This window comes from Plectropomus leopardus, chromosome 18 (genome assembly GCF_026936395.1).
Source record: "Plectropomus leopardus strain MGB_pleo_1.0 chromosome 18, ASM2693639v1, whole genome shotgun sequence".
In the NCBI taxonomy this organism is placed as follows: Eukaryota; Metazoa; Chordata; class Actinopteri; order Perciformes; family Serranidae; genus Plectropomus; species Plectropomus leopardus.
In genome coordinates this window covers 30593457-30603501 of record NC_142193.1, presented here as the reverse complement: position 1 = coordinate 30603501, position 10045 = coordinate 30593457, and the positions used below count along the sequence as shown (strand labels likewise).

Below are 10045 nucleotides of genomic sequence, written 5' to 3'. Positions count from 1 at the left end.
GAGACACCGCCGGACAATGGGAGGGGAGCGGACACCAGCGGAGACACCGGCAGAGAATGAGAGGGGAGTGGACACGATCAGAGACACGGATGGAGAATGAGAGGGGGGTGGACACCAGTGGAAACACCAACCGAGAATGAGAACTGAGTGGACACCGGCAGAGACACCGGCAGAGACACCGGTGGAGAATAACAGCGGAGCGGACACCTGCAGAGACAGTGCCAGACAATGAGAGGGGAGCAGACACTAGCAAAAACACCGGTGGAGAATTAGAGCGGAGCGGACACCAGCAGAGACACCGGCAGAGAATGAGAGGGGAGTGGACACGATCAGAGACACGGGTGGAGAATGAGAGGTGGGTGGACACCAGTGGAAACACCGGCGGAGAATTACAGCGGAGCGGACACTGGCAGAAACACCAGTGGAGAATGAAAGGGGAGTGGACACCAGCAGAGACACCAGCAGAGACAGAGAGCAGAGTATTATCATTATTATTATTATGAATCATTATTATATTAATTATTATATTATGTGTTCAACATTTACAGAATTTTATTCCAGAGCGACCACAAAACCAGCAGAGACCTTCAACAACCACTGAACCCAAACATCACAATCACGAGCACAGCTGAACGCAGCCTGGCAACACACACACAGAACATACTCGTAACACACACAGAGTACAACACACACACAGAACATACTCGTAACACACACAGAGCACAATAGCCAATCAGAAGCAGAAACAGCTGCCTGAATCTAAAAAAGAGCGACTGATCAAAGACTTCCTGTCTGTCGACCCTGAACGCCTCGCCGACTCTGAACGCTTCATCGACTCTGAACGCTTCATCGACTCTGAATGCTTCGCCAAGTGTTTAAAGCTCAGCGCTCCTCTAACTGCCACCTTCCATCTCACAGAAAAACAGAAAATTACCTGCGATCAATGGAGGGAAACACTGATTGGCTGAGCCTAGCAGCCAATCAGAGAGCTCAGAGATTCACATGAACATAGTTAGTTTTTTTCTTCTCATTTTGTTTGTTTGTTTGCTTTTCTTTTGCTTTTATATTTTTTTACGTTATTTTTTTCTTACAACAGTTTTGGCAACTATTTTGTTAAGAATTTTTGGGCAATTTTTGTTTTCATTGAATTTGTTGGACATTTTTGGCAGTTTTTTTTCTTAAAAAAGATAACTTTCTTTAAAAATGTTTGGCAATTGCTTTTCTTGAAAAAAGGCAACTTCCCTGCTTTAAATATGTTAAGCAACTTAGTTTTCTTTAAAATATATTGGCAAATTTTTTTGTCAATAAATTTGGGCGATTTTTGTTTTCTCCAAAATTATTTGACAAATTTTCTTCTTTAAACTTTTTTTTCCTTTAATTTTTTTTGCAACTTATTTGCTAAAAGTTGCTGGCAATTTATATTTTCTTTATAACTTCTATTGATTCTCGTTTTTTTGGTAAATTTTTTTTCTTTAAATGTTTTTGCATCCATCCAGGGAGAGTAAATGAGCCTTTAGAGAGCTGCTGCACAGCTCACGACCACAGAAGAACTGCGAGGCCAAACCTCCATCAGACCAACAGGCTTTATTGGTGTCTGCACCCTCTGCAGGCCGCAGTCGTCATGACAACAAACATCCTGTGTGGTTCTTTGACACAAAATGAGCAAACATGAGGAAGCAAATGAGCCAATCAGCCATCAGCCAATCATCAGTAATTATCACTTCATCAGTCATCATTCTGCATCAGCCCTAAAACAAAAATAACATCTTCACTGTTGATTAACCTCATTCAAAATATGAAACTTTATTTAAATGCTCTCAAACAAAACAGGCAGCTTTTGTTTGACTACACCCCTTCCTGGACATTTTCTAGTGTTTTTTTTTTCTTTTTTCCTGTTTAAATTTGAGATTTGTTCCAAATGTAAAAGAGCATCACAAATCAATTGTCGAGGACAAAAAAAGACAAAAAAATACAGAAAAAAATTAAGAAGGAGTAAATTTAAAAAAAAAAAAAAAGATTAAAGAAAACATGCAAACCTGCAGGTCTGTAGGTATGGAAGGCATGTTTCACAATTTTAATAAATGAAAAAAAAAAATTAAATAAATAAAAATCATCAAAATGTTTCCTTTAAATATTGCAAAAAGTAAAAAAAAAAAAAAACTTTTTGCATCAGCCCCTCCCCTCATAAATGACAAACAGTCCTTCAGTTATCGTCTCTGTGTTTCACTGAAATAACGTTTCTGAAATGTCTGACACGATCAAACGGCCACAGTTTGTTTGTTTGTTTACAACAGTTAGCTGTTAGCATGACAAGCTTCCTGTTAGCCTGCTGTTTGTTTTTAGTGGAAGACGAAAGATGATGACATCACAGGCTCATTTGCATATTGATGACATCACTGTACATTTTTTACATTAACAATTAAATTTGAGGGAGATTTGGCTCTGAGCAGCATTTTACAAAATATTCACAATATTAAATCTATGAAATATATTAAATCTATAAAATCTATGAAATGTCTGAAATCTGTTTCAGTCGTTTTCTTTAAAAAGTCTGAATTTGTCAGCAGTCGCGTCTCTGATGAAAAGTTGCCCGGTTGCCATCGCTGACATCAGCTTCAGTCGCGCATCACATGATGCGTTCAGGCTCGGCGCTGAGCGTGGGACACCTGAGCTTCAGAGGCAGGACTGAAAGGAAGAGGACAGAGACTGCAGACTGTGGACAACCTGAAGGGGGATGGACCTGATCGGGACACCGTGGGACAACAGGTGCTAAGGGAGGACAGGTGAACAGGTGTGCTGTGGGAAAGCCTCAGGTGTGACAGACAGGTGTGAACAGGTACCACAGGTGAGTGGGGATGTTTCCAAACCGGTTCAGTCCGGACTCTCAGACGTTGGGCCGGATCTCAGCGTAGTTCTTGACGACTCCGGAGAACCTGACGACAAGAACCTCTGGGTTCCGCGGTTTGAAGTCCTGCCACAGGTACTCAGGTGAGAGCACCTTACTGGGTTTGTTGATCCACATGAACCTGAACACACAGGAAGTTCAATCAACACCTGTCCAGGTGACTCTCCTCCTCCTGCCTATCTGTCCATGTGACTCTCCTCCTCCTGCCTATCTGTTCAGGTGAGTCTCCTCCTGCCTACCTGTTCAGGTGAGTCTCCTCCTGCCTACCTGTTCAGGTGACTCTCCTCCTCCTGCCTACCTGTTCAGGTGAGTCTCCTCCTGCCTACCTGTTCAGGTGAGTCTCCTCCTCCTGCCTACCTGTTCAGGTGAGTCTCCTCCTGCCTACCTGTTCAGGTGAGTCTCCTCCTCCTGCCTACCTGTTCAGGTGAGTCTCCTCCTGCCTACCTGTTCAGGTGACTCTCCCCCTCCTGCCTACCTGTTCAGGTGACTCTCCTCCTGCCTACCTGTTCAGGTGACTCTCCTCCTGCCAGGCAGCCTCGATGCCTTCTTTGGCATCAGCCTCAAAGTTGGAGCGGCAGGTCTTGGCGAGCAGGTACACCTCTTGCAGGAGGCCTCCAAACGCCCCCCCGCAGTAGTAGAAGTCCCCCTCACCATTAGCCAGGTACGCTCTGGAGGCGGATCTTCGCTCGTAGGGGAACCTGCTGCGGTCGTCTCTGTAATAACCTGCAGAAACAGAAACAGCTGATCATCACGCTGGCGGACTGTGACGTGCTGATCCATGTTCACCTGGTCCGTCCGTCCACTGACCCGGGTGGATCACAGCCACCAGTCCTCCCAGTGACTCGGTCCCCCAGCGGCCGTGGAACTTCGAATCCACGTCCAGACAGAAGATGTAGTCACTATGGTTACGGAGCTCCTCCTCGATGAGCGTCTGGATGAGCTCCATCCTCCGAGCCGAGATCTCCTGCCAGCGCTGCGAGCCGGGCACCGAGCGCACCGTCAGCTGGAGGAGGGAGAGGAGCACATCACCCACCCAGCATCGAGTCCCGACTCCAACCGACTCCAACTGTGCACTGCAAATGTCCTGACTCAAACTCGTGACACATCTATGTCTGTCTGTCTGTTTGTTTACATGCTTGTTTGTTATGTTTACCTGTCTGCCAGCGGCCATGGTGACCTGAGGCACCTCCTTCGGCCGGTCGGTGAACACGTAGACGTGCACCCTGAAACCAACGAAGAAGTGCTGCTCGGCGGTCTCCAGGAAGTCCTTCAGGAAGCGGATGTACCTGTACAGAGGGGCGGAGCGTCACATGGCGCCTTCAGGGCGTTGTGGAAACCGGGGTGTCGTGATGATGTCATACTCACTTCCCCACGGCGAAGACAGTGGCGGCGACGCTGATGTTCTTCGTTTTGTAGATGCTGTCCAGCAGATCCGCGTTAAAGGTTCCCTCCCAGACCACCGGCGCTAACCACGGCGTCACTGTCACCACGTCGCCACGGCTACAGCCAGAGACACAGAGTGACATCATCAAACTGACTGAAGACAGAGCGAGACGGAGAGACAGAGGGACAGAGGGGTGGAGGGACAGAAGGACGCTGTCCACTGTGACAGCCTGTGACTGTGGTTTTGGTCGTTCTGAATAATCAAACTGATGTTGTTGTTTCATTGTTTACGTTGTTTATTTATCTGTTACAGATGTAAACAGATGACCTAATCACTGAACAGCTGTTTACAAAAAACAACAGAAAAAGTAAACAGAATTATGTCTTTCTTTCACTCGTTTTTCAAAACAAACGGACTCGCTGCCACATCGACACGATGCGTCACAGAAACACTCGACCCACAGGGGGCGCCAACGTCAACACCAGGTCACTGATCAAGAGACACACAAACAAACACAAACAAATAAACAAAAACACACAAACAAACAAACACACAGTGAATGATACTCACCCCTGCACGATGCTCGGCTGCTTGTACTGCAGACTGAAACACAAACAGTTAGCTCTGTTAGCACTATTAGCTAGCTCTATTAGCACTGTTAGCTCTGTCAGCACTGTAAGCTCTGTTGGCACTGTAAGCTCGGTTGGCACTGTTAGCTCTGTTGGCACTGTAAGCTCTGTTGGCACTGTAAGCTCGGTTGGCACTGTTAGCTCTGTTGGCACTGTAAGCTCGGTTGGCACTGTAAGCTCTATTAGCAATGTTAGCTCTGTAAGAACTGTTAATACTGTTAGCACTGTTAGCTATATGCTGTTGGCCTGCACTGGGCCCCCATCGTTACGAGATGCTTCACCTTCTGAGCTAACTGTTAGCATTAGCCTGACTGAGCTAACTCCAGTTTTAGCAACAGCGTTAGCAGCAGCACAGCCTGACAGGCAGCTATGATTGAACGAACGAGTGAGTGACACTGTGTGTGATGGATGGATGCATTACAGTGAAATCAGTGCGATAGAGATGAAGGTACTCACTGTTCAGGAGCCACCAGGTGGAACTCGTGACTCGGACTGATGACATCAGCAGGTCTGCATGACACACACACACACACACACAAACAAACACACATTATAAATGTACTACATATTCAGACTTCATACACATTTTACCAATAACTTTTTCCGGGACTTTCCAGACCCTGAGTCAGATGGGAAAGACCAAACAGTCTGTGAAACGACTATCGATCCTCATCAGTTCTTTTTCATCACCATATAACATAAATTTTGGTGATCTCTAAAGATTTTTTAAGAAAATGACTCTCCGTCTCTTGGGTTACGTGTGTTGATGTTGAGGTGTTTGGATGCGTCGGGCTTCCTGTCTGTTGCCACGTTTGACTGATAGAGTGACGAAGCTGAACAGGTGAGCAGCCTGTCAGTCCACACCCAGGGACACAGATCCACAGTGGGAGGGGTCATGGCGTCACGAGGCATGGCGGGCAAGGTCATAGCGAGCGTTTGTGTTTTCATCCACTGGATAAACCTGGACGCTCTGACGGCTGGAACACACACACACACACACACACACACACACACACACACACACACACACACACACACACACACACACACACACACACACACCTGTTGTCTGCTATAAACAAACCCAGAAAACTGAGACACTCACCTGAGCTGCTGACCGACGGGCTCCACCTGCACCCACTGCACCCCTCTGAAACACACACACGCACGCGCGCACACACACACACACACACACACACGTTTGATCCACAGTATGATCTACTGTGTGTGTGCATTTGTGCATTTGTGTGTGTGTGTGTGTGTGTGTGTGTGTGTGTGTGTGTGTGTGTGTGTGTGTTTGTGTGTGTGTGTGTGTGTGTGTGTGTGTGTGTGTGTGTGTGTGTGTGTGTGTGTGGGACTGGGTGCAGCTGTTTGAAGATTATCACTGAAGCACACACACACACCTTATGCAAACATCACTAAAATACCAACTGATTCATATGAAAAATATGTGTGTGTGTGTGTGTGTGTGTGTGTACCTGGGGGACAGGTAGGTGTAGCAGTACAGCGCTCTGTGGGTTCAAACAGAAACGGTCAATTATTAATAATCAATAACAGCTGATCAGATGGATACCTTGGTGCTGGATTCTTTCTGCTCTGTGATTGGCTGATTGTCAGTAAAATGCAACAGGTGAACATGTGAGCAGGTGAACTGGACAACAAGGGGTTAAACTACGAGGCGAGTCTATCGGAGCCGGCTCTCTGTGAGCTGCAGTCTCGCTCAGCGCGAACAGGAGCAATGAAGGAGCTTATCAACTTTCTTTAACTCTTTCTGCTCCAGACTCTGAGCGCGCTCACGGAAAACCAGTCACATGACGCGCTGACGTGTCTGACTCTGTCCCGTAATGAAGGAGACTATAAATCACTTCAGTTTTCAGACAAATCAAAATAAAATCATTTCTATGGATTAAATAATAAGTGTGATAAAAACCAACACACTGCTCTATCAGCTGTAATATGACGGCTGTGTAAACAGACTTCAGCCAATCAGAACTAAGCACGTAAACATGAGAAGTGGTGACGGTTTTATATCATCTGAAGGAATTATATCGCATTTAATGTGAAATTAACATCCTGATTAAAAATATATAGCGACCTGTTCATGCAAAATGTGCTGTGGTTTTAAAAGAGCTTTTTTAATGTCAAACTGAGTGGAAAACACCACACGCACACACACACACACACACACGCACACACACACACACGCACACACACACACACACGCACACGCACACGCACACACACGCACACACACAGACACGCTCAGTCGTTCACTGAGACACACAACCAGATCAATAAAGTAAACATTATTCTGTCTCAGATTTTTCTGTATCTCTTATAAACTGCAGATTCCTGTGGGGGAAAAAAAGCTTTGCGATGCATATCGCGATAACTGCACAGCATTTCTGTCACACTGCGGCGCAACAGGATGTATCAAGTGTATTATTAACGTTTTCGGCTAATATGCTGACGCTACAGAGGGACGCTCCTCAGAGACGCCGTGAAAGACGATTTTCAGCCGATTTCAAGCTGAAACTCGGAAAATAACCTGCTGCTGACCAGGTCTAGTCTGCAGCATCAGTTACCATGGTGACACGTCCCCGAGACACAGCGTCGCCGCAGATTTAAATAAATCACACAATTTTGCATGCCGTGCATCTGTAGTAATATTAGCAGTAACATACAGTAGTGTTTGCAGTAGTGCTTGTATATTTTCAGTAGTATGTGTAGTAGTGCTCGTATATTTGCAGTAGAATGTGTAGTAGTGCCTGTATATTTGCAGTAGTATGTGTAGTAGAGCCTGTATGTTTACAGTAGAATGTGTAGTAGAGCTTGTATATTTGCAGTAGAGTGTGTAGTAGTGCCTGTATATTTGCAGTAGTAGGTGTAGTAGAGCTTGTATATTTGCAGTAGAGTGTGTAGTAGTGCCTGTATATTTGCAGCAGGAGGTGTAGTAGAACATGTATATTTGCAGTAGAATGTGTAGTAGTGCCTGTATATTTGCAGTAGAATGTGTAGTAGTGCCTGTATATTTGCAGTAGTATGTGTAGTAGTGCTCGTATATTTGCAGTAGAATGTGTAGTAGTGCCTGTATATTTGCAGTAGTATGTGTAGTAGAGCCTGTATGTTTACAGTAGAATGTGTAGTAGAGCTTGTATATTTGCAGTAGAATGTGTAGTAGTGCCTGTATATTTGCAGTAGTAGGTGTAGTAGAGCTTGTATATTTGCAGTAGAGTGTGTAGTAGTGCCTGTATATTTGCAGCAGGAGGTGTAGTAGAACATGTATATTTGCAGTAGAATGTGTAGTAGTGCCTGTATATTTGCAGTAGAATGTGTAGTAGTGCCTGTATATTTGCAGTAGAATGTGTAGTAGTGCCTGTATATTTGCAGTAGTATGTGTAGTAGAGCCTGTATGTTTACAGTAGAATGTGTAGTAGAGCTTGTATATTTGCAGTAGAATGTGTAGTAGTGCCTGTATATTTGCAGTAGTATGTGTAGTAGAGCCTGTATGTTTACAGTAGAATGTGTAGTAGTGCCTGTATATTTGCAGCAGGAGGTGTAGTAGAACATGTATATTTGCAGTAGAATGTGTAGTAGTGCCTGTATATTTGCAGTAGAATGTGTAGTAGTGCCTGTATATTTGCAGTAGTAGGTGTAGTAGAGCTTGTATATTTGCAGTACTGTGTGTACATGAACTCACCCGAGCAGCAGAGCCGTCAGCAGAATCACCGTCACAGTTTTACTGTTGATCAGATTCATCGTCTCAGACTGAGTCCAGGACCACCGAGACCAGAGCCTGACCCACTCTGATCCAGACCAGGTCCACCTGGACCAGGACCACCGAGACAAGGTCCAGCAGGTGTCAGGAGGTAGTTAGTCTCTGTTCCTGGTCCTGGAGTCTCCTAGAGCGTCCTGGTCCTGTTCCAGCGCTTGAGGACACAGCAGCTCTGTCTGTCCACAGAGAGACAAACAGGACACAGTGAGACAGACAGTCAGTACGGAGTCTTGTGAGGGTCAAACGGAGCATTCAATCAGGTTTTACGCAAATTTAAATTTGGATAAAATTTGTATAAAATGATGGGAATAAGGCTGAGGCTGCTGTGTGGACAGACATCTTTAGTGTGTCCTCATGTGTCTATACGTGTCCATATGTGTCCTCCTCATGTGTCCACGTGTCTTCATGTGTATTCATGTGTCCCGTGTTGACAGTGTGTGATGAGTTGTCTTGTTTGAGTGTATCGTTTTAACTGCAACACTCTGAGGATGTTTTGGTGACACTGAGTGGTGACAGACCAGAAAATGTTCTTTTTATAAAACATTCGCACAATGTTACATGAGAACAAAGGAAGAACGCTTTCAAAACAACATTCAGAAAATGTTATTGAGGACTTACTGAGATTACAACAACATTTTTTACAAAAATGCAATGTTAAGAAAAAAAACACTTTTTTTTATGTTTACAGAGAATGTTCCCTGAACTTTAAGAAGAACGTTCTGGGAACTACAACAAAACTTGCTGCTAAAGACTTTGCGAAAACATTTGTTTCATTGTAACATTCAGAGAACGTTTTTAGAACAAACATTTCCAGCTGAGTTACTGATCCTGACCACTGTGCGCGCGCCGTACCCGACTCTCATCAGTACCCGACCTCACTCTCAGCTCATTTCCGCGTTAGCGCGAGAGCTCCGAACACACATTTAACCCACCGAACACCGCGAGCCCACCGGAAGCAGCCCGATGAGTCGGTGAGCCGGTACCGACCGAAGAAACACCGTCAAACAAAAGAAAACAAACAGCGGAGACTCACCGTGTCCAGCGCACGCTCGCTCTCTGAACAGGAAGTGAAACAACCATCTGTTTGCACACGCGCGCACACACACACACAGCCTAAGGCTCCTCCCCCTGCTCGCTCAGGTAACAGCAGGTGACGTCAGCAGGTACGCAAGCTGCCGCTACGTGCACGCGCAGCAGCACGGGCGCGCTTTTACGTTATCATCAGTCAGATGCTTCTGCAGAGTGAAGTTTTTCAAACGTTAAAACTTCTTAAAACAAAAGGACAGGAACGTGTAACTGGCGTCACTGCAGACTCACTCTGAAGTCGTCATATAAAGACGTGATAACCGATC

General features: G+C 45.4%; 1 protein-coding gene across 3 annotated transcripts; it reads right to left on the bottom strand.

Moving 5' to 3' along the window:
- Positions 1 to 1565: 1565 nt before the first annotated feature.
- On the bottom strand, positions 1566 to 9836 carry LOC121956892 (globoside alpha-1,3-N-acetylgalactosaminyltransferase 1-like). Of its 3 annotated transcripts, none has more exons than XM_042505322.2 (11): positions 9727 to 9835; positions 8619 to 8869; positions 6397 to 6429; positions 6024 to 6068; positions 5375 to 5428; positions 4860 to 4892; positions 4271 to 4405; positions 4059 to 4191; positions 3713 to 3908; positions 3409 to 3628; positions 1566 to 3026 (listed from the first exon to the last, which is right to left on the bottom strand). In XM_042505322.2, exons 2-11 carry the CDS (start codon positions 8675 to 8677, stop codon positions 2885 to 2887), a joined length of 1050 nt encoding a protein of 349 aa, XP_042361256.2. In that variant the 5' UTR covers positions 8678 to 8869; positions 9727 to 9835; the 3' UTR covers positions 1566 to 2884. The 3 variants fall into 3 exon arrangements, 2 of the variants coding, with proteins under 2 accessions (XP_042361256.2, XP_087925381.1); XM_088069255.1 differs by lacking the exon at positions 9727 to 9835 and adding an exon at positions 9626 to 9644; XR_015774837.1 differs by having other exon boundaries at positions 2924 to 3054; positions 3350 to 3628; positions 9727 to 9836.
- Positions 9837 to 10045: the final 209 nt, after the last annotated feature.